Source organism: Corvus kubaryi, unplaced genomic scaffold (assembly GCF_017639235.1).
Source record: "Corvus kubaryi isolate FWS band 111438036 unplaced genomic scaffold, C.kubaryi_AGA036_p1.0 128, whole genome shotgun sequence".
Taxonomy (NCBI): domain Eukaryota; kingdom Metazoa; phylum Chordata; class Aves; order Passeriformes; family Corvidae; genus Corvus; species Corvus kubaryi.
The window spans coordinates 1,203,470-1,227,645 of record NW_024580663.1 but is presented as its reverse complement, the minus strand read 5'-3'; the positions used below and the strand labels follow the sequence as shown (position 1 = coordinate 1,227,645).

General features: G+C 46.9%; 2 protein-coding genes across 5 annotated transcripts in view; one reads left to right on the top strand and one right to left on the bottom strand.

Moving 5' to 3' along the window:
* The window catches only part of CTNNA1 (catenin alpha 1), a 105,246-nt gene that overhangs the window by 37,490 nt on the left and 43,580 nt on the right, over positions 1–24,176 (bottom strand). The window contains exons 1-3 of one of the 2 annotated variants that reach the window (XM_042024685.1): positions 16,982–17,067; positions 13,624–13,704; positions 12,651–12,803 (exon numbers count right to left, since the gene is read on the bottom strand). In XM_042024685.1, coding sequence (XP_041880619.1) covers positions 12,651–12,803; positions 13,624–13,704; positions 16,982–16,984 — 237 coding nt within the window. In that variant the 5' untranslated portion in view covers positions 16,985–17,067. Of the gene's footprint in view, positions 1–12,650; positions 12,804–13,623; positions 13,705–16,981; positions 17,068–24,176 lie in introns of those variants that run through there. The other variant, XM_042024678.1, reaches the window with a different exon arrangement.
* On the top strand, positions 20,873–23,708 carry LRRTM2 (leucine rich repeat transmembrane neuronal 2). Of its 3 annotated transcripts, none has more exons than XM_042024718.1 (2): positions 20,873–21,508; positions 21,844–23,708. In XM_042024718.1, the coding sequence occupies exons 1-2, from the start codon at positions 21,505–21,507 to the stop codon at positions 23,391–23,393; spliced, it is 1,554 nt and encodes a 517-aa protein (XP_041880652.1). In that variant the 5' UTR covers positions 20,873–21,504; the 3' UTR covers positions 23,394–23,708. The 3 variants fall into 3 exon arrangements, with proteins under 3 accessions (XP_041880652.1, XP_041880672.1, XP_041880662.1); XM_042024738.1 differs by having other exon boundaries at positions 20,878–21,508; positions 22,293–23,708; XM_042024728.1 differs by having other exon boundaries at positions 20,878–21,508; positions 22,272–23,708.

The following is a 24,176-nucleotide window of genomic DNA, read 5'->3' as shown; positions in this document are numbered from 1 at the left end:
AGCGTGTCCAGGGCAGGGAACGGAGCTGGGAAGGGGCTGGAGCCCCAGGAGCGGCTGAGGGAGCTGGAAAGGGGCTCAGGCTGGAGCAAAGGAGGCTCAGGGGGGACCTTGTGGCTCTGCACAAGTCCCTGACAGGAGGGGGCAGCCGGGGGGGTCGGGCTCTGCTGGCAGGGAACAGGGACAGGAGGAGAGGGAATGGCCTCAGGCTGGGCCAGGGCAGGCTCAGGGTGGATACCAGAGAAAGTTTCTTCACTGAAAGCATTGTCCAACCCTGGCACAGCTGCCCAGGGCAGTGGTGGACTCACCATCCCTGGGGGCATTTAAAAACCATGCAGATATGGCACTTGGTGACAGGGTTTAGTGGTGGCCTTGGCAGTGCTGGGGGAATGGTTGGACTCAAGGATCTCAGAGGGCTTTTCCAACTTAAATGCTTCCATGGTTCTGTGCCTTTGGAGGAGGCATAACTTAACTGGCTCCTTCTGAGAGGCAGACACTATCTCAGGGCAAAGGGTCAGCTGGGAATATGGTATTAGTAAGAAGGTGTAAATCTAATATTAAAAAAAATATTGTACCATCTGTCACAGAGTGATTCCATCTCAAATTCTAGTTAACTTTGACTCTTCAGAATTTACTAATTTTTAAATCAGGAAAAACTTGACATTTCTAAAGCTGTTCTTTCTACCATCAGTAACAATTTGTGGCAGAGAACCGCCTTCCCAGATGTCATAGGTTAGCAAGCGTAGTCCCGGAAGGGACGTCCTTGCTAAGGGGTGCTTACAGTTTCCTCTGGGAACTGACAGAACCTATCAGCTGGCCAGTTTGAATATGGACAATTCTCTAAGCCACTTAAAGTTGTGATCACCTCTGTGATCCACATTTAAGAATAGGCAAACTCCCCCTCCAATCGCTCTCTCGTTTCCGGCGCTGGGACAGGTGGCTGCAGGGCCCGAGCAGGGCCCAGTGGGCCCGGCCAGGCCCTGCTTGGGCCGGGCTGGGCCGGGCCACGGCCATCCTGGAGCCATGGACCTGTTCCAGCCGTGGAACCCCCCCCACTGCCTTGCCGTGGGCAGCCGGAGCAGCTCGGCTCTCCCCCCTCTCCACTGCGATAAGAAAAAATTCAACATTCCAGCTGTAAAGCTGCAAGGCCGAGGTGAGAGTAACCCTTTTATTGCTGTGAAGAGCTGAAAACCTGAGGGAAGAGAGAGAGGAGATGCTTAAAGCTGAAATTCTGTTGTGAAGCTATGATATATCAGAGTATCCTGTTGTAATTTCATGAAGATATGGGGGGTGGAGTGTTCAATTCGTGAGCAAAAGCACCTGCGCTGAGATAGGCAGATGCTGACGCAGCTGTAATTTCATGAGAAGTTTGGACAGGGAGAGATGAACCAGATGAGGACTTTTGCTCCGAACGGGAAAGGAGAAAACCTCAGTCCGTAGAGATGAACCAGATGAGGACTTTTGCTCCGAACGGGAAAGGAGAAAACCTCAGTCCGTAGAGATGCTCCCAGAGATAGTCCTAAAGATGAAGATGATGAAGACCCTTTGCTCCCAGGGAAGGAGAAGGGCCTCTGTTTTTGTTTCTGAACGGCTCAACCTTAAAAATTGTACCCCAAAAAACTTCAAGAGTGGACCCTCGAAGGCAGTTGCGGGAAAAGCTGCAAGTCGGGGGAAAGGACTCACACGCAGGCAGAGAGACTCCTCTTCCTAAATGGACTGAACGATATTTGGAAGTGGGCGGCTGTCTCGTTGTGATAATGTTTTCATAGCATGAGCAAGAAGAGACTTCTCTTTCTAAATGGACTGAACAAGGTTATTATGGAAGTGGTAAACAGACTGAACATCTTAAGGGTTGTCTTTTCACATCGTCAGTGGGAGAAGGGAGGAAGGTGGGGGGAGGAGGAGAGTTCTGAAGGTGGTATTTTTTTTTTTTTCTTCTTTTAGGTCTGTTAATAAACTTCTTTATATTCTTTCAAGTTTGGTGCCTGTTTTGCATTTCTCCTAATTCTTATCTCACAGCAGATAAACAGTAATGAGTATTTTGGACCAAACCACTACACTAAATTGGTGTTTCCGCCCGGTTACAAACCGAACCCGCGACACCAGACAAGACACAGGCTGTACCTTTTCCACATAAAATATGTTTTTTGGGTTTGTTTTTTTTTTAAACTCAAAATTTGTTCAGATCGCGACTAAGAAGTTAAGTCTTCCAGCAATTAAAAAACTGCAGCAGCCTCAACTACACAAGTTTGGGGTCAGTGTTAAGCTTCTTAAATTACACTGTTGAACATAACCCAGCCATGCTAATAATAACACCGAGGTTGTGGGTCCATTCACTTAAAAGCTGGACTTGATGATCCTTGCAGGTCCCTTCCAACTCCGAGCATTCTGTGGCTCTGTGTAACAATGCTCCACCTTGGTGCTTGTTCCACCTTCTCCTTGCACAGACTCCCTGGCTTAGGCAGAGGGGTTGCTTTACAAGGAACTCTTAATGAAGGACTGGCAAACTGCATTTTCAACAAGAGACAAAAAATGCAAGAGAAAAAGAAAGGAATTATAATCTCTAACACTTTAAACCTTCTTTTGCAAGGATTTCAGAGGCTGACAATAAAAGTATGTATTAAAGCCTCTGAATTATGCACCTGGATTGACTTCACAGAAACACCTCCCAGGTTTTTCCTCCTTGTTTACAGGTCAAGTTTTCAGGACAGCTTCTTCAGGCAGTCAAGAAGGCAAAATCTCCTAAGCAGGTGCTGCTGCTGCAACCACCCCGAGCTGGTGCAGCCCAAAGAAGGCTCTGTAATGTGTTTATTGTTGCATAATTGAACGTTGTCAGAGCTGGCCCTGCCACCCAGCATTGCTACAACCCCGGATTACACATCGCTGTGCAGGAGCCAAACATGCACTAATTGAATCCTGAGAGTCTGAGCACTCTCATTCGAACCTGCAGTTGTAAAAGTAGTGTTGCAGAAAGAAGTTTTCCGACTGTCTTACACTGACAAACTTTTCAGCTCGACATTAAGCAGAATCCTCTCGTAACCGGTGCTCAAAAGCTCTTACACAAAAATAACAAACCCACATCCATGTGTACACAGATACCTTGGGAATTTCAACACCACGGAAACCAAGCTTTTCAAAGGTGTTCCTGGCATTTTCATTTCTGATCAAACTTCAAAACTTCAGCTGCTTGTTCTATTTTCTTTGCTTTACATTTTACAATTTCACTGGGAATGCAAATTCCAACTTTTAAGCAGTTTAAAAAATCACCCATTTTTAAAGCAAAAAGAGAAAGAATGGACAGGCAGCAATTGAACATTCTCCTCCTAGGGATTTGCTAAAGAAAAGTGTATCTGATATTCTCACAAAATTCAAACACAGCACAGCTAATTTCTTCCTTCTCCATATTAAAAAAAGCCTGTCCCGATTTCCCTCACGCTGGTCAAAGCTCAGGAAATGAATTTATCTGCAGAAACAACTGTTCTGGCAAAACTAATGGCAACCGAGGACTCTCAGAAGAGATGTGTCGATTATGTAATCCCCATCCCTCTCCAGAAAGGCTTTCATTATTCACTAAGTCCATACATTTATTTATTTACCTGTACACTACACTCAATATTCAAGACAAATCTGAGCATTTTAACAGCCAGCCCTAACAGGTGCTGCATGAGGGAGAAGTGTTACAGCTCCAACCCTACAAACCCCTCATTTTGCAGAGGCAGAGCTAACTAGGAATTACACAAAACGATTCCACTTCTTTACTACAGCAGGACTTGGGATCAAACCCACTGGGACTGTGCAGAGAGTTACCGGAGCCCTGCTGTCAAAGTGCTTTGTGATTTTATATGACTTAAGTAGCTGCATGTGGCTGCAGCTCCACAGAAGGTACCTTGCAAGAGCTTGTTGTGGGCAACGGAATCCCAATGTATTAACTGAAAATAGTAAAAGTCTTTAAATAAAACAAGGCACACACAGACAAACTGCAGACGTAAAGCACCGGGGGGAACGAAGGACTAAACTGAGGGAACTGCTATTTCCAGAGCTCTGCAGCCTCACGCGAAGATGACAACAGTTTTCATTCCAAGTCTGGTTATAAACACAAGGAGGGGAAGTTTCAGCTGGCTGGAACAAAACTGGCAAGCAAAGGTTGGCATTTTTGATTCCAAAGTTTTGCACAATGAGAAATGGAGGTTACACAGTTTGTTATTTCAACAGGCTGGCAAATGATGTCAAGAGAAGGGGATCAGAGACAACATCACAGAATCCCACACTGGTTTCTGTTGGGAGGGACCTGAAGTTCATCCACTGCCACCCCTGCCATGGCAGGGACACCTCCCACTGTCCCAGGCTGCTCCAAGCCCCAATGTCCAACCTGGCCTTGGACACTGCCAGGGATCCAGGGGCAGCCACAGCTGCTCTGGGCACTCTGTGCCAGGGCCTGCCCACCCTCCTAGGGAGGAATTTCTCTCCCAAATCCCATCTAATGCTGCCCTCTGGCAGGGGGAAGCCATTCCCCCTTGCTCTGTCTCCCCATGCTCTTGTAAGTAATGTAATAGTATAAAAATAAATGTATTGTTTACCTTCTGCTCCCTGTTATATTGAAATGACCACTTAATATTTTCCTGGGTGACCACCTTTTGTTTGGGATTACATCTTAATACTTCCACATTTCTAGCTGTATCAGTGTGTTTAAAGTTCTAGTTAAGGAATACAGCTTTGCAGTTGCCTCTCCCACTGTCCAGAGCTGTCTCCAAATACCTCTCCAGCTCCCTGGTGCCATTCCAGGTACAGCTGTCCTGCAAAAGCTCTGCTCCACAGTGGTGAGCTCCTTCCATGCCCTGAGGAAGTGTTCTTCCCCAACAGAGAGCAATCCATGTGTTGCCAAGGTTTCACAGAGAAGGGAAATTTTTCACAGCTGGGCAATCCCAGAGTTTGTGCATCAGGACAAACCAGACTGGGCTCCATTTACCACGCAGCAAGGGCAGCATGGACACAACTCCTCTCTTGCCAACAGGGAAGTTTTTCAATTACAGAGAAAGAAGAGGTGTTTGAAGGGAATCAATACATCTATGGCATAAACCATACCCACAGTAGGAAAGTGCAGCACTATCTTTATTTCCAGCCTGGTGGATTATCCTCTCTACAGACCTGAGGGAAAGCAGGGCTGGTACAGCAACACCAGTGTGCGACGTGGGCACCGTGCCCCTCGTCGATGCAGCTGTGGCAGCAGATGTAACTGCTGGCACAGGAACTATTCCTCCCTCAGACAAACAAGCTGAAGTGTTAAAATGCTATAATCACAAACCACATTAGTTACACAAGTCTGTCTGAGCTACCACGACAGCAGTGACACCACTGGTGTGTGATGGAGAGCTCAGCTTCAGCTGAAACCTTCAAAGCAAACCCTCATCTGAGATGCTTCTTAGCAACACAAATACCTTTCCTTAAAATAAAAGTGTTTCTAGTAGTGATATCTGGACAGTACCCAAATAATTATCCTTATCCAAAAATGTCTCTGTGTTTATCAAAGTGGAAATGAAGACAGGCTGGGAGAGCTGGGGGTGTTCAGCCTGGAGAAGAGAAGGCTCTGGAGAGACCTTAGAGCCCCTTCCAGGGCCTGAAGGGGCTCCAGGAGAGCTGGAGAGGGACTGGGGACAAGAGTATGTAGAAACAGGACCCAGGGAATGGCTTCCCAGTGCCAGAGGGCAGGGATAGATGGGATATTGGGAAGGAATTGTTCCCTGGGAGGGTGGGCAGGCCCTGGCACAGGGTGCCCAGAACAGCTGGGGCTGCCCCTGGATCCCTGGCAGTGCCCAAGGCCAGGCTGGACATTGGGGCTTGGAGCAGCCTGGGACAGTGGGAGGTGTCCCTGCCCATGGCAGGGGTGGGATGGGATGAGCTTTAAGGTCCCTCCCAGCCCAAACCAGTCTGGGATTCTGTGAAATTGTACTTCTTTCCCATCTCAGTTTGCTCATCACTCAGAACGTGCTGCCTTCTGATCTAAAGGCTTCCAAGCTGGTGCCTATTATTAGCTGCTTAAACCAGTTTCTGGTGATTCAGACAACTGTTCATGGCAGTGTAACTGTAATTGTCAGTACACTGTGCTCTTGAGGAAGACGACAAAACAGTGTCAGTAATGAGCTCTACACAGATTTCAGGCAACTCCTTGATGACATGACATGACTAATAATCCAATATTGCTAATGACTAAGATGATGAAAATCCAGACATGCATCAAGGCTTTTAGTTAAATATCAAGAATTAAAACGCTTATGCCACATCTATAAAAACTTTACCCAAAAAGCTACTTAAAAATGCTGTTGGAATTAAGACTTAAATATCTGGAAAATGAAAAGACTCTACTGCTTTTCAGCTGCCTCTGAAGACATTGTGTCAACACCACCTAAACCCAACTGCTCTCACACTTCCTGACCACTTTTACACATTTCCCTTTCCACAAAAGCTTCTGTTTCCAAAGGAAAAAGGAACAGAGTAAACACAGGGCAGTTTCTAGTGGAATAAAAGCACATGAGTATTTTCCCCACCCTACACTCATTCACCCCCAAATTCTACCCCCTCCACATCTCCCTTGGCCCAGGTGTGCACAGAGCAAGCCCCTCCCTGCCAGCAGTCACACGGCGAGGTGACTGTCCCTGTGGCTGAGCTGTGGCAGAAATGTCTCTCCTCCATGGAGCAGCAGCAGCAAACCAAGAGCATTTCCAAAGGCAGAAATTGTCTCCAAACAGCCCAATCCCTGCCCAGATTTGTGAGGATTCAATCCCTTCATCCCTGCCATCAGTTTCACTGTCGTGGCCCTGCTTCCCCATGTGCACTTACAATGAAATCTGGACAGACAGATTATCCTGAAGTCTCTTACTTCTCTTCCAGCATGATTTTTAAACTCTACCAGCATCCTAGAGACCCTTTCATACATTATTTGGTGTAGCATTAGAAGATTGGCCTCAAAAAATAACCTTACAAGAACAGAAGTTACCCTATTAAAAGGTCACTTGCCTTTACTTATGTATGATGTATTAAATTTGTATACCCAGTTTTGTTGAAAAATGTAGGAACATTTTTCTGCTGAGGCTTTCCTGCTTTCCTGATTGTGAATGTAAGGAAAGCATGTTCTACGAGAAGAATTTAATTTATTTATGAATTAGTTGACTAATAAAATGAACTTACAAGGAAAGTGCATCGGCTGTTGAAGAGTGTCAGACTTTAGAGGGCACATTAGAGTAACACTGGTCATTTATTGAAGACATTAGTTTTAAATTGCTGCCAAGGCTATCTACAGACAAATTACAGAAAACGTGCTTGTGCTTTGGAAGAGATATTTTGCTCATTTTGGTCTCCATTTTAAATGGGAAATAACTCTGTCTCTCTTCTCCAGACCACAGTGCAAGGACATTTCCCTTGTAATACAAAATTACATTAAAAATAAAAGCAATAAAAGACAAACCTGAGTTGGCAGATTTTTTTCCCCTCTGTAAATGAGAGTACTGGAAAAATAGGTGCTGAGGTACCCTGGTAATGACCCTAGTCTGGAAAATGCTGGGTTTTGAGATATGAATAAAATTCAGAAAAACACTCCAAGTCAATACCTGAGTTGGGTGCCAAGTGCTTGTCTGCACTGTATCCCAGGAACCTCATCCCTGCCTGGCAGCCCTGACTGATCCACAGCATTCCCGTGCTGGCAGGCAGGAGGGGAGAGCGCTGAAAGCATGAGCAAAGCCACCTCCAGAGAGGTTTGGAAAACTCTGTAGAAACTCTGGAAATCAGGTGGCTGATGGACACAAAGGATAATCTTGTCAGAGCAGATTAACTTCTGGATCTGCTGGATTTTTCCACTCCATGCCTTGTTTGCAATGAATGGTGCCTGGCCATGCCCAGGTAAGTGACACCTCGTGACCAGGGGACAGCCAAACCTCAGCTTTTCAAGACCTTCACTGTGCCTCCAGTCTAAAAGCCAGTTTTTATTTTAAATCCAAGCTGTGTTTTATCCACTTCACATTTTTTAAAAGCCTTTCACATGTAAAAAACCTGCAGCTGTTAAGACTCTCCGAAGAACATACAGGCTGCAAGTCTGAGCAAATCAGGATAATTGCAAGAAAAATGCAGCAAGTGTGCAAGGCTTCAGGCTTTGGGAGAGGGGTATTTTTAGACTGAGATCTGAAGAATGACTCCAGGATATTGGGCGAGACAGTGAGGGCAACAGAAGGGGGAAATGTCAGAGCAAGAGGCTACAGAAAGCTTATGGAGCTGCAAGTGCCCAAATGTGATTCTTTCCAAGCAAATAAATTTGCCGTCTGCATCTGTTCATGGGTTTCACTGAAAATGAGAAAATCATCACTCCATATGCAAGATGCAACCCAGTGCATTAAAAAAAGGCACAGAGCAGTCTTTTCAGATAAATTAAAGCAATTAGAAAAAAAATCAATGCTTATGAAACACCACTGAGAGCTTTTGCCTCCTTGGTCTTACCAATATTTCTGTGAGAAGAAGCCTTATAAATAAAATTTAAGTTGAGAAAAACATTTGACACAGGGGTAGTGGGTTCCAGAGGAAGAGGAGATTATTTGTTCTTTTTAAGGAACTACAAAATATTCTCCAAAATATTCTTCAGCAAGTAAACTGGAGGATTTTAACCTGGACTCTGTCCTCATTTACCTTTCACTACTGAAACGTCTGAAAAATTTTCCACTAAAACTACACAGTGTTAGACTGTGTCACAGCGTAAAAAGTGACAAATTGACAAGCTAATTTTTATTTTTCTAAAGCATTCAACAGTGTAGCAAAGGTTTCTGCTTAACATGTGGGGCTTTATCCCTTTGCAGGAGCAGGCTGGAGCATCCCTGGGGAGAGGCACAAAAGCAGCTCAGCCCAAACGCTCTTCAAAGCCTGGCAGGGACAAAGAGCCAGCGTGGTGCTCAGTGACATCAGTGCCCATGAGCACCACGCTGCAGGACAGCCCCGTCTCTTCTGGGGAGAAACAGTCACTCCAAGGATGCCAGTGCCAAGCTGTCCTTCCTCAAGAGCAAAGCCAGAGGCCGGAGAGCCAAGGCTACCTCACCCAGTGGGAAAAACCATTGGAATGGAGCAAGTAGTTCCCAATCTGGAAACTGGGAAGACTTTCATAGTTTACAAGTGAACTTAAGTTTTTGTTCCGCTGGTTCCCCAAATGCTGTCTTTTCTGTTATTCTTGTGTGTTACATTGAAATTGGCTTCTCAATTCCTGAATTGAACTCCTTTAACCAAATCCAGCCAGAGTTAATGGTCTGTTAGCACAGAGCAATTTTGAAAGCTATCTTTGAAACGTATTATTCAACTGAGACAAGGCTCATTCTACTCTTTTACTGTTACACAGTTTTCAAAAGGCAGGATTAAAGGGTTAGGATTTTACTATGTGGGAAACAAATTAGATGGGAGCCCTTTGGGATGTGCTTGGTATGGGTTCTCTAGAAGACACAGACCCAGCAGGCAAATCAGGCTTTTGTGGTTATTGGACCTTTTGGTCAAATTTGTCTGCCTGGACGTTAGGAACCACAAAAGCAGACAGTGCTGTGCTGCCAAGAAGGGAACATTTCAAAACGAAATTACCCAAATCATGTGCTTGCATCTCTTTATGGGTGCTTGGAGGGCCCATAAACAGCCCTGCACTGCAGGAGCAAGAACTCCCTGTGCTAACCCAGGGCAGAACCAGCACTGCCACTCCTCCTGTCCGGCCAACGCCTGCAACAGTTCAGTATGGAAAATAAAATAAAATAAAATACATCTATCTCATTATATATCTCTCAGGGGTTGGTTCACTGACTCCTCCAGCTCACAGACACGGGGGTATTGACCCCAGGTGCAAGCCCTCCCAGCAGTCCAGTGGGGATGTGCCAAGCTCCCCAGGGCAGAGCAGCATCTCCCACACGTTTCTTGCCCTCGCTCAGCATCAAAGGGAAGGAAGGACGTGCTCCCCTCTACATCTAAATCACAGGAGCCTGTCAGTCAGGGCATGATGTACCACAGCTCCACTCTGTGCTGCAGCTGTTTGGGCACATTTGATGTCTCAAGTCGCTCGGCAGCACCTGTGAGGGCAGCTCTGATAAGCTCCCTGCACACTCATCTCCCCCTGAAAGCAGGTGGAAGCAATCACTTCCCATCTCAACAGGCAAAACATCTTCTGCTCTGCTCTTACACAACCTTTTATTGTTTCTCCTGAGTTTCCTGCCCAAGAGCAGAATCACGAGGGAACCTGCACACATCCTTCTCCATTCTGGCAGAGACACAAGACATTTCAAGTGCAACCCACCCTGACCCATCTTCCCACACAGTGACTGTGACATCTCATACGACTCCAGTGGCTCTCCTGCCCCTTGGGACAAGGGCTCTGCAGGAGCACTACTCCCCTTCTGTCGAAGCTAAGTGTATGTATTAATCCATCTCCATTCAGGGAAGAGGTTTATAAACCATCTAGATCATGCCACTCTGCAACTACAGTTACATTTCAGACAGCAAAAGCAATAACCAGGCCTTCAAAAAGCTGTTGCAGCAGCGTATCATTTTAGCAGAAACTTTTGATGCCAGTCAAAAATATTGCTGAATGTCTCCTTTCAGGGGAATATTCCTTGGAAGACAAGAGTGTCTGGCTGTACAGAGGCTCTGGAAAACTCCTCTGCAGCTTAGTGTTTGCACACCAGGTAGGGCCAGTGCCAGTGGGGATGGAACTGTGGCTGCTCCGGTGGGACACGGCTCCTGAGGCGACAGGGAGAAAGGGCTCACCTGGCAAGGGCTGGGGAGAAGCTCAGGGACAGAGCAGCACAATTATTCCTCTGTAAATATGCCAATAAATTCCATGTGTGGACACCACACATCTGCTGAGGAGGTAGCAGAACTCTGGCAGAACAGGCACTGCTATTGTTACACCATTCAACTTCTCCTGTAAACAAGCCCTAAAAATAATTTTCTAGATAAATCAGGCTTGCAACATGAAGAAGGGAGGCTTTAGACCAAACCCACTTCAAAGTGTTCCCAAGGCTGTATCCTGCTGCCAAAGCAGGGCACAGCAGCACTGCCTTCCTTCCACATGCTGCTTTGCAGAACAACGTCAGTTACTTAAAATTTAGATTAGAATAACTTTGCAACTCTAGGAGGACAGCACTGACGCTGAAACACGACAAGCCAAAAGTGAAAAATGGATGCCTTCAAGGAATTAAAGATTTTCATTGCTTAGACAGCAGCTCTAAAGAGCTGGACAAACTTCATGCACACCAGACTATGGGGCAGTTGCAAAGTGCACTCAGAATCCTACGAAAAATACATTGTGCCAGTCAGAAACTACTTTTACTGATGTGTGGTAAGTCTTATTAGTGAGCAATTTGAACCTGCCCAGCTGTGTGACAGTATTCCCCACGAGCCTTGGAGACACATGGACTCCATTATCAAACCCAGAGACACTGAGAGAGCAAAACCACACGAAACAGCCTGGGACTGCTCCCAGGGAGCTGCTGAGGTTAAGCACAACCAGCCAGAGCCTCAAAGCATGGAAGAGCACAGGAGGAGCTTTTGAAGCTTATTCCTAGTGGCATGTTTCCTCAACAATACCTATAGCTGTTTGTTCCTTGCCATTCAGCATCAGCTGGCACAGAACTCTCACGCGAAGGCGGCAGCAAGGGGCCGAGGCTCCCCAGGTGGATCTACGAGCACGGGGCACGCTCTGCAGCTGCTCTCTGCAGACACACCTCCCTTGGAAATCTGCTTCCCTCAACACTGCACTAAAACCCTTAAAGCAACTGCCTGACAGGAGGGGCAGCCAGGTGAGGTCAGCCTCTTCTGCAGGTAATGAGCGAGAGGACAAGAGGGGATGGCCTCAAGCTGTGCTATGGGAGATCAGCAGGAATTTCCCCATGGAAAGGGTGCTCAGGCCTTGGCAGGGGCTGCACAGGGAGGTTTGGAGTGCCCATCCCTGGAGGTGTCCAAGGAAGGGCTGGAGGTGGCACTCAGTGCTCTGGGCTGGGGACAAGGTGGGCATCGGGCACAGCTTGGACTCAATGGGCTGGGAGGGCTTTTCCAGCCTCAGTGACCCTGGGATTCCAATTAAGACAGGTTGGTCCCATTTAACCTGGTTTCCCCCCCAATTAGAGCTCTGGTCTGCAGTTCCACCAGCTGAGAGCCTTTGGGTTTTCATTACAGAGGGGTGGCAGGGATAAGTTGTGTTGTCATTCCGAGTGTCTTGTTTGCTCTTTACACACACACGAGCAGGTTTTCATTCTAAAAGCCTTCACATAAAAGGCCTGTTTATATTCAGTGGGATTTTACTGGAAAGAAAAACCCTCCAGGCTTCAAAGCAATGGGTCTAACCATCCAGGAGGAAAATCTTGCCCCCGTCTCCCGTACTCCAAATGGCCACCTCCAAGTAACAAAACCTTTATCATCCACTCACACTGTAATATCCACAACTACATGGGTTATTTAACAGCTCCTTTTGATAAGCTTACATTTTCAATTATTTAAATATTAAATAGTGTTTCAATTCATTCAAATAAAATTTCAAAAGGAAATGTATTACAGAATTTGCTTTGTGCTTCAACAGAATTGAAAAACCTGTTTTGCCTAGTCTTGCCTTAATTTAACTAGCAACAATTAAATTTTAATTTGTACCATCTTACCTCAATCAATTTGTTGGCATGTTCACGGAAAACCTGGGCATATTCTTTAACTTCTTTTTCATTCCCATTCTTGGCAGCTTCAATCAATACTAAAAGAGGAACATTTGTTTCCAGAAAAGAGTCTGAAACATGGTCCATAACAGCTTTGCGGAGCTAAAGTAAAAATAAAAGAATGAGTTATTCTTCAGTAGTGTTCCACTGCTGTTTCCCTCTTACTGTATTAATACGTAAAGCTTAAACTACTTTTGTCATTGATCCCTTTTCCTTTGTGTGACCAAGGCTTTCCTTGCACTAAGTCTTGTCTACACACTTTTTGCTTCAATTTAAATTAAATCTCCTTAAAAAATGGATTAGTTATAGAAGTGCAAGTCACCAGTTTGGCCACAAATATTGATTTAGCAGCTCATATTGGTTTTGTCTGAGTAAATTTGCTGCTTTCCCTCAGCTGATTAAACAACACACTGATTTAACTTTTTTATTTTTCTGCTAGAATAAAAACATTTTTCAACAAACCTCATCCATATTCTCGCTTACTCAAAAATGGGAATATATTGCTTTAAAATCAAACAGACAAAAGGCTGATGCTACATAAATATAGTTCTCAAATAAAACAGGTCAAGATGAGCACCACCAGAATTATAAAATATCACTGATTATCTTCAAAATCCACAACATGAAAGTTGTTTTTTGGGAGGTTTTGGTTGGGCTTTTTTATCTCTCTTATCATGAGGATGATTAAGACTCCAACATTTGTATCTCACAGTTAACAGGGAATTAACAGGGAATTACATTCCCACCTCGTGCTTCCCTCTGAGCCACGCGCTGGAAGCTTCTGGCTTTTAATTCACTGAAGACAGGCCAGCAAACCCACTGCCCAGCAGAAACAAATCCCCAGACAACACTTCCCAGAGGGCAAGCATGCAGCAAGGCACTCGTTTGTCTCAGCCAGTACCACCTCTGACACATTCATTACCTGTCTGCGCAGGTCTCTGGTCTTTTTGGTCATTTTATCAATGGCAGAGTTCAGGGCATCACTTCTTTCCTTGCGGCCAGCCTGGAAAACAGCAGACAGAGAGATAAACAGGTATTCAGGGTCTCAAAGCAGTTATTATTCATTTCAAATATATTGTAAGCTTCTTTCTTTATTTTTCAGGTTTGCAAAGTGATTCTGCACCCTGGCAGTGGTCTCCACCTCCCTGATAAGGCAGTCACTGCTGCTTCCACACCCCATCCCCAGGGATCACACAACACTGCTCCTGAGCAGGCAGCCGAAAGCCCAAAATCAAAAGTCAAATCCTTATGAACCTTTTGCTGGGTAAGAAATTCAACATTTCCAGTGAGTCTCCAGGCCCACCCACGGGAAGCTGCCAAGGTTTTGATCCAGCACGTTTCTCCTGAGCCCCGTTGTTAGAGAGGGCGAAGGGCCAGGCAGCAGGGGCAGCTTCCCTTTTCCATCAGACATGAGGTCAAAGATATCCTCATTTGTACCAAATTAAGAGTTAGGTAAGACAGTGGTGGTGGTCTGGTTTTGCTGGGAGTTTTTTCTGTATAATATAGCTTATATTAGGGTTTCAAAACACACTTTATGCAACCACAATCCAATTTCTGAAGTCCTAAGCCACAATCAATATAATTATCCAGTCGAGAAGAAAAACCGTTTAGCAGTGCTGCAGAGAGGGTATGCCAGGTATCAATTCTCCAGGTGACAGGCTGGTGTGAAATATCTGGATGAACAGCCTGGAATCTAAAACACCAAGTCCACTCTAGAGCAGAAATAAAAAATGGGGGGGAGGGAGTTAGGATGTTGTAATGTCATTATAGTGTAATGAATTATTGAAGATTTGTCACTGCCATGATCAAGTTATTTGATTCTCATCACAAAAGGTAACTGAAAAGTGACTGAAGCTAAACCCAGGAGCTCGTTGTGGCGCTGCCACAGCCCTCGGCAGCCCTGGCGCTGGCCCCCGTCTTTGCTCTGCATTCAAAAATTGAAGCTGAAGGCTCGAAATACAGTGAAGAGTAATGCACTGATTTACCCAACACTTTGCTGTTCCCCTGCTCGGGGGATATGACAGACAAGACTTGCTGATCAATGGCTTTGTCCCTGGCATGCTGGCGGCAGTGGGGAGTGCTGGCACCTGAGGGGGACAGGGGGACACTGACCCCAGAAGCTGCCACCAGGCACAAGCTGCTCCGAGACACCAACCTGCAGTGGCAGCTGCTTCTCCTCCTGTTGTTTCACCCCTGTTTACCCACAGCAACGTGACCATTTTACTGAACCCACAGCACCCCTCCCCATACACCGGGGTTTTTCCCAGGAACAAGTTTGGATCTAAGATATATGCTCATCTATTATGCAGAAAGCCAAACATTCAGCTGTTCCAAGAAGTGCCATTTTACTTCTCCCCGGGTGCTCCCACATTACCATTTTAACAAGAAGCAGGAGCAGGGATTTGAGGCGAGGCCGCCCATCAATTCCACTTTGCTGTCCCTGGCTTCACAGCCCACAACAGCCTCAGTGCACAGCACCAGATGCCTTTTGGATGAGAGGAAAACCCAGAGATGGCTTCCACTAATGGACAATCAGTTCATGAGACCACTATGCAAAAAAGAGCACATTACAGCCTGAGCAGCACTGATTCCTCACTGCTGATCCATTCCTACTGCACCACGTCCCAGCGCAGGAAGAGCTGTAGAATCCAGCCCCAGTAGATTTTAGGAAGGCAGCTCCAGTTTATTTCCACCTTGTTGGCATGCAGAAGTTTTAGTACAGAAGCTTGTCAAAAGCATGACCAGAATTTCCTTTGGAAGGCTGCAGGATGAAGCACCCTGCTAATTTAGCTCTGGTGATTTAGCACACAGAGCTACTGACTGGGATCCTTTGTTAGGGCTGAGCTGGGGCAGAACAGGACAGACCCAGGACACCTCTACAGACACCCTGCTGCTCCCATTGACATCTTAAACCATCGCAGCCAACTCCAACCAAGGTCCTGGACACAACAATGTCGAGTTTTGCCCAGCTGAAGTTTCTTGACTTTTTTTTCCATGCATAATAAACACTGTGGGGCCAATCAACCCCACTAGGACCTGGTGGAACACATGAAGAGCTGCACAGCCTGTGGCAGCATGAACGCCCCTGGGAACGCTGAGGATCATCCCGGGCCACACCACTGTCACTTTGTCCTGGCTCCCACACACCTTGGGAGTTTTACCCATTGGTTCCACCCCACAGCTCAAAAGTCCTGTTTGAGCTAGTCTTCCTCTCTCAAGTAATAAATCGTGTTTTAAAGGCTCCAAGTGCCAGTTTAGCTCTTCTGGGTAATTTGTTCCACTAACCAATTAGCCTGACCATTAAAAACTGGTCCTCATGTCTGGTGTGAACCTTCACTGAGGAGCCAGCTAATGACCCAGGAGCATAAGGCAGCCCAGCCATCAGCTCCTGCTATCCACAGGATTAGGAGGACTCACAAGAGTGAAGCCCAAATATTCAGATTTCTAATAGGATTTTTAGATATTCAGCACAAAACTCTGCTGAGGGAATCACAAGCCCCGCAGCCAGCGAGCAGCTAATAGATTCAGTAGATTTAATAGGGTCATGATGACCGTGTCAATCATCCTGCAGTACAATATCCCAACTCTGTCCAGCATCATGGATAATAAATTTAGCCATGGTGCAAATTTACTTTAAATTAAATCAGATCTTTATCAAAGAGGATAGAATTGATGTTAAAAATTGCTCGTTTCCCCACCCCCTTAATCTCTGCTCTTCCCCCACCACTGCTGCCCTGCTTGCAGAGCAACACAAACATTCCCTGTTGCATCCCTGCTGTGCCAGCTCACACCACCATCCCCAGTGGGGCTTGTTTTAATGCTCAAAGCAAAGAAAGGGGATTTGTGTACAGGGAGGGGAGCAGAATCACCATTTCTGTCACAAAGCACTCCTTCTGTAGGTGTGCCACCTGAATTCAGACAACCAAAAGATGGATCCAAGCTTTTCCTGCAGCTATGGAGGTTAAAATCTAATCCCAACTGAGTTTTGGAGATACAGGAGCACCGTGGTGGTGGTGCATTCCACCAGGATCCGCAGAGCATGTGCTGTAACCAGCCACTCAAAGATACGTTTTTGTAGCTAAACATCACAAACATCTGTTGTTAAAGGTTCATCAACAGTTTGGGTTAAGCTGAGCCCACAGAGGGAGATGGTGCCTCCTGCTCAGCACCACCTCACACCATCCCTGCAGAGCCCAGCATGCCCCCTCCCCAGATCAGCACCCAGATGTGAGCCAGATGTGCCACTGCCCAGAGCCACCACTGCCCCATCTGCCACTCACCATACAATTACCCAAAAAGGATGGTTGGCAGAGAGGTTTCTGCTTCAGGTTGTCTGTGAATTGTCTTCCGGGATGTCAGTACCACAGGCAGCATCCTGGTTAATGATGGGGCTGAATAAGTGGCAAATGAGTGCCTGGCACACCTTCCTATGGGCAGGCAGTGGTGTGACACGTGCCACCTCTGCGCTCTGCCTCCAGGGCACACAGGACATCAGCTCCCAGGGGCATTTTGTCCCATGCTTGGTTCTGCCTTGCCCCCCAGCCTAATTCCGTGTCTACAGAGGATAACCATGCACGGCCCTCCATCACTGTGACAGCAGGGCTGCCACCAAATTCCAGACAGAACAGTGCTGATTCAAGGCCAGGCAGTGAGAGCAGCAGAGCGTGACCCACACAAATTCCAGCAGTGTTTTCACATCCAAGGTCTGCTGGTGGAGGAAGCAGGACTGTGCCCTGGTTTGCTGCAGGAAGGAGTCTCCCACAGCCAGCCCACAGCTCAGCAAAGGAAACGGGCTGCATGGCATGGTCCAGGGTTCAGCAAGAACCTGAGTGACAATAAAGCTGCCTGCACTGTCCCCCCTGCCCAGCTGGCCATGCCACAGCACTGCCAGCCTGACATCCCTCCCCACGGCCAGGCTGCACCAGAGAGGGGAAGGGTGGCTGCTGCACTCACCCCGCTACAAGGAGGAATTACCATGTGCAACCAGTGCCAGGTGCAGAGAGCTGCCAGACAGGGAGGTGACAGCCTCCTGTGGTGGGCATGATGCCACCACACGTGCCCTCTGCTCCCAGGAAGACAACGACACCCGACCTACAGTGCCGTGTCCCATCCCTCCCACTGCCCTGCCCCAAAGGACTCTCCGGCTCTCTGAAGCACTGGGCACATCTGCTGCTGCTGCTGCTGGATCACCTCGGACATGCCTTTGCCCCATGTGCCCCTTCCCAGGGCTCAGTCCTACCCCAGCTCACGGCAGCGAATCCGAGTGACAGAGCACGCACGGTGACACTGCAGCCACACGTCCCTGCTCACCTCCTGCCTCACAGTCCCGTGACACAGCACAACAACCTTCTGGCCAAAAAGCAGCAAACCCTCCCATGGCCCCCGAGGTGCAATTCCCACAGCCCTTCCTGCAGGCAGAGGGGTGAGCTGGCTGCCTGTGCAGTGCCACACACGTGGCTGCGTGTCCCGGGTGCTGCAGTCTCACCTGCAGCTCCAGGACTTGCGCCCTCCAGGCCCCCAGCCCAGCAAAGTCACGCAGCCCCCACATCTACATCCAGTAAAATTAGCTTTTATGTTGTTCTTAATACACTAGGAAGGCTTCCACAAGATGTCAGCCTAACTAAATGACAACGCTCGCCTCAGGGTGCAATTCTACTTTCCCAGCGCATGGGTTTAGCAGGAAAACCAGTTGTGCTGCTGCCCCAGGAGTGGGGTAGGTGAGAAGCCCCCAAAAGGGTTATCTGGTCCTAGCAAGCTTATTCCTGCCAATTTCCCTGTCCACGTTGAACGTGAGGGTTCAGGCTGCCATAAAGCTCCCGCTGTGGCAGAAGTGCCCAGATGGCATCAACATGGTTTTCCTTGCCAGGCAATGACTTTTCAGGCTCAGAAGAAATGCATTTGCATGAGTTTTCTGGGGGTTTATTCCCAGCCTGTTACACCTTGATACCCCAGGCAGCTCCCAAGGAACAATGTGAATGTCACTGCAGTGTTCCACACTCAGGAGACTCAGATGCACACTTGTGGTAATAACTGCTATTTCACAGCAAGTGCACATAAAAACATGTTTTGCTAAGAAAAGCACCCATAAAGTTCGTGTTAACAGTTTCCTAAACAGGAAACTTGCTGGCAAGGTGCTAAATAGCCCTTGTTTGGTTAAGGGCCAAAGAATGGAGAGCTTCAGAAAAGGAGCAACTCACCGTGTTTGAACATTAACTCTTAACTCTGTGCCAAATTACACAATCTTGACGTGGGAGGAACCTACCAGCAGATACTGATGCAAAAAAGCAAAATGTTTCCAACGATCCCTAATTTCAGTCTCCTGGTAAGAGTGGAAGAGGCAGCAGCAGGGAGGGCTAACAGTTGACCTCAAATTATAGCCTTTGGAATGTTGTTAAATGTTACAGTAACATATTGAAACGTTCTTAGAATTCAAAGCAACGCTTCAGATCAGGGTGTTGCGCAGAGCTGCTCCCAGAACCGTCCGCAGGTGCTGCGGTTCCGCTGGGCAGCTGGCAGCTGAGCCTCAGCTCTTTGTACACTGAACGTTAAACAAGAAGAAATTCTTTAAATAGGTTTATGTAATTTCTTTGCATGTATTTCTTTCACCCTGGAGCAAATGTGAAAATATTTACTATGGCAGAGCAATTTAAGAAATTTATCTAACATTTCCTAATTTGCTTAATCATTAAAGACAGTTACTCTCCTAACGGGTTCAGGGTAGGGTTTATTTGTTTTGCTTTAGCTCTTTTTGAGGTTTGAGGGGGTTTTGAGGTTTTCTTCTTGTGTGTTGTTAAAGAGTTCACCTTCTCCATCCCTTTACTTTCCACCCAGTGCTCCCGTTGAGTCTGCCCATCCCAGAAAGGGAGCACCAGAGGCAGTGTCCCCTTCCCACCACCAGCAGACAGCCAAGGGAGAAGCAGGCAGGAAACAGCAGGTCTTAGTTTTAGCAAGGACCTCCAAGGAACCAAAGCAAGGAACCAACATTTAATAACAAAGGTAAAAGGCCATTTTATTTTAAAACCTTCTTTTGACACAATTCATCTTGCTCCATCAGCATGGCAAATTTGTTATTCTCGGCTCATTCCAGATCTTGGAGGTCGGAGGTGATACCTCGCTGCTACACAGAAAACATTGTCAAGTGCCTCCTACTGCATTATTGCTTTATATCTCAAGGTGAAAATAAAAGAAAAGCTTATCAGCTTATCCAAGTTGCCTGGAGCAGGAAGCCAGCATCCCCCTGCTGCACCCACATCGAGCCACAACCAGAGCAGTGGCTCCGAAGGCTTTATCTGCACATGCATCCCAAAAACATATAAAAATGTCAATCAAGCCTGGTCATTTACCTTTCAATACCGACTGTCCCAGAGGAGAGGTTGCTCTGAATAATGGGGCAATGAACCTTTAAAGCAAGCAAACAGCCTGAGAGCCCAGTGTCCTCCTCCTGGCTGTGCGAGCACACTCCGACCAGAGCCCGGCGGGGCTGGACCAGCACACACAGCTCTGCAGGGACACAGCTCTGCAGCCCTAAACCCACAGGATAGCTGTTACAGAGCCACCCTGCAGCCAGGGGCTCATGGAGGTGGTGTCCCCCTTTCTGAGAGAACACACAGCAGCAGGACATAGCGAGTGACCACAAGGAAGCCCTCGCACCGCTCCGAGCCCCGACTGGAAATGCCAACCTCACCGTTTCCTCCCTGCACTCCAGTGCCCAGGAAAAAGCAAGTACAAAAGCCACCGTTTGGGAGGAGAAAATAGATTTTCTAGTTTCATAACCACACACTGTCAAGCTGGATTCCAATTAAATTTTTCCTGTGCCTTAACACAAGCTTTGCTTTTTCCAGAAATTTCCCCTGGCTCGAAGCACTTGCTCCTGTGCCCTGCTCCCAGGCTGTACTTCCTGACACACCAGCTCCAGCTACACCACTGCTCTCTGCACTTCTGCAGGGACCACAGTCGCACATAGTTGTCACACGGAGCTCTGAGCTGCTCAGTTCCTCTCACCTCCATGAAAGCCAGTGCTGACCAGCATCCTCTATTCAAACTCTGCGCATTTTGCATCTAAAAGTTCCTTTCATGCAGGGAGATTTAGTAGAGAAGTGGGAGCAGGCAGCACTCAGGCACTTCCACCCGTGGCTCTGCGCTGCTTTTAACCCCAGCTGCGCAGAGCCGGCGCAGATGTGGGGGGAGCAGGGTGCTGCAAGTCTCTCCTGCTCCTTCTGTCGCGGGGACGAAGGACTCCTGCCGCTGGATTTTTCCCCCTCTATCAGTGGTCTTTAACACGATCACAGTATGCAGAACAATGCTTTAAAACAGCAAAGCTTCTGGAAAACCCAAACAAAAGGAACGTCACCAGGTGACGTCAGCCTATATAGAGCCCTGTGTGGTCGCAGCGCATAAGCAAATCCATTCTTGTACCGCTTCCCTGAAAAGCTTTTCAGTAAATGCACTCATGCTACTACAGGAGCTTCTCTCAGCAATAAGCCACCCATCTGCCATCAACAAGTTAGGACTAAAGGAAGCCACAGCTGCGGAAAAGGAAAACGTGAGCTTCAATTAACCAGCTGAGCAGCCACGGAGGACGAAAACTTGTATTAAGGCTTAAAAATTTCAGACCTGTCAGAGGAGATCAAGGCAGCAATTTCAAAAGGAATATTCCAAGAGAGCATCGTGGATTTTGCACTAATATCAAAGGACTCTAAACCCGGTCAATTATTCAAGGCTGTCTCATATTAGAGCCTTTCACAGACTCACGGCGTTGAGTCTCAAACTACGACTGAATGCACCCTCCAATGTACTCAAAAGAATGGGTAAGTTCCTGCGTTTCTCTGTTCCTTGTATAATGAATGACGGCTCTGCTTTAAAGGAGCAGTTAAGATGCTAAAGCTGATTGCTCTGCAATGAACCTTATGAAAAAAATGTTTTCCGATAGTGCCACTGTAACCCTCCGTAATCGAGATAAAGCCTCCTCCTAAGTGTAATGTCCAAGTATTCGGTTTGTCGTAGTAAGTTGTTTCTTGCATTTAGAATTAGCTTGTTGGAAATGCATGGCAATGTTATCTGCAGTGAAATCTTCCACCGTGATGTTCCAAGTGTACTGATAAGGCTATCCTATCTTGTTGTTTTCCTAAATTATATTCTGCAGGCTTACATTTCAAGTGGCCATTAGGGGCTCGTATGCTGGCAGCACTATATGCAATGAGTATGGTTTTAAAAATGCTGCCTGCCTTGGGCATGGCTTGTCCACCAAAATGTCGCTGTGAGAAGCTGCTCTTTTACTGTGACTCTCAGGGGTTTCACTCAGTGCCAAACACCACTGAAAAGGGCTCGCTAGGTTTGTCACTGAGGCACAATTATATTTCTGAACTTGAAAGGGATCAATTTGCAAGCTTCAGTCAACTTACTTGGCTTCACTTAGATCATAATCAAATTGCAACAGTCAGAGAAGATTCTTTTCAAGGACTGTATAAACTTAAGGAATTAGTCTTAAGTTCCAACAAAATCTTTCATTTGCCAAACACAACTTTTAGCCAGCTGCTTAACCTGCAGAATTTGGACCTCTCTTTTAATCAGTTATCCTCTCTGCACCCCGAGCTCTTCTACGGCCTTCGCAAGCTACAGACCTTGCACTTGCGATCCAACTCCCTGCGGACCATCCCGGTCCGCCTGTTCTGGGACTGTCGTAGCCTGGAATTCCTGGATTTGAGCACAAACCGCTTGCGAAGTTTGGCTCGCAATGGATTTGCGGGATTAATCAAGCTGAGGGAGCTTCACCTAGAGCACAACCAGCTGACAAAGATTAATTTTGCTCACTTCCTCCGGCTGAGCAGCCTGCACACGCTCTTCTTGCAGTGGAACAAAATTAGCAACTTGACATGTGGGATGGAGTGGACCTGGGGCACCTTAACAAAGCTTGATTTGACTGGAAACGAAATCAAAGCCATCGACCTCACTGTCTTTGAAACTATGCCTAACCTTAAAACCCTCCTCATGGATAACAACAAGCTCACCACTCTGGATTCCAAGATCCTGAGCTCGCTGACATCCCTCACCACCGTGGGCCTCTCCAGCAATCTGTGGGAATGCAGCCCAAAGATCTGCGCCTTGGCCACATGGTTGAGTGGCTTCCAAGGTCGGTGGGAGCACTCCATCCTCTGCCACAGCCCCGACCACACCCAGGGAGAGGATATTCTGGATGCAGTGTATGGTTTTCAGCTTTGCTGGAATTTATCGACTGTGGTTACCCCCGTGGCTACGACGTCGTACACAGCTCCAACTACCGAGTACACGAAAAGAATAAGCTCTTCTCATTTCCATGTGGGAGACAAAGAGATTCCAACTACGGCGGGCATGGTCGTTACCACCGAAGAACAGTTCCCTGAGCCAAACAATGCCATCTTCACTCAGAGGGTAATTACAGGAACAATGGCTTTATTGTTTTCTTTCTTTTTTATCATTTTTATAGTGTTCATCTCCAGGAAGTGCTGCCCTCCCACACTAAGAAGAATTAGGCAGTGCTCAATGATTCAAAACCACAGGCAGCTCCGATCCCAAACGCGGCTGCATATGGCCAATATGTCAGACCAAGGACCCTATAACGAGTACGAACCCACCCACGAAGGACCCTTCATCATCATCAATGGCTACGGACAGTGCAAGTGCCAGCAGCTGCCCTATAAAGAATGTGAAGTATAATACCTACAGCCCATCACAAAGTAAATCAGATAAGTAACCTATTTTAAAATTGTAGGGACCTACATCAGATTCTAATTTTTACAAATGTTGACATAAAGCCTAATTTTCCAAGCTACTTAATGGAAACATTGTTTATGGAGTGGTGCAGTATTTTTAAGTTTTTTAAAAAATAAATCCATAATATTTTCAGTGTTAAAGAAGCAATGATTACATTAAACTTGCACTCCTAATGTTTAAAAGTCTAAAGATATGCTCACCTCAAACTATGTAAAATGTTTCATGTTATGTAATTATATGACTGTGTGTAAACATTTATACCCGAGTCTCCATATTCTACTTTTTCTACTGCAAACAGTCCGAGGGGAAGGATACTGGATATCTGTACAGGGATCTGTGGGGGACGTGCGCTCCGTTTGTTCCACTGCAGCTGGAGGATCCCAAACACTGCAGCTGGCTCCAGGCACTTTAAGGGCAGCTGGGGGAGGAAGATTTTCCTCCTCTGAGCATTTCACTCCAGTAAGGGAAAGGAGGGAAAACAGAAGGAAAAAAAAATAAAGAGCAACAAAGGTCCAGGTGGGAATTTCAGTGCATTGGGGTGAATTTATCTGAAATACAGTTTTTCTCTGTGCGTGTTCATAGCTTGGCTTGCTGAAAGGCACAGCAGGCACAGAAAGGAACAGTTCACACAGGCACACACAGCCCTGGGCAGGATGGGCACACACACACACACAGAGGAGCAGGATGGGCACACAGCCCCAGGAGCAGGATGGGCACACACACACA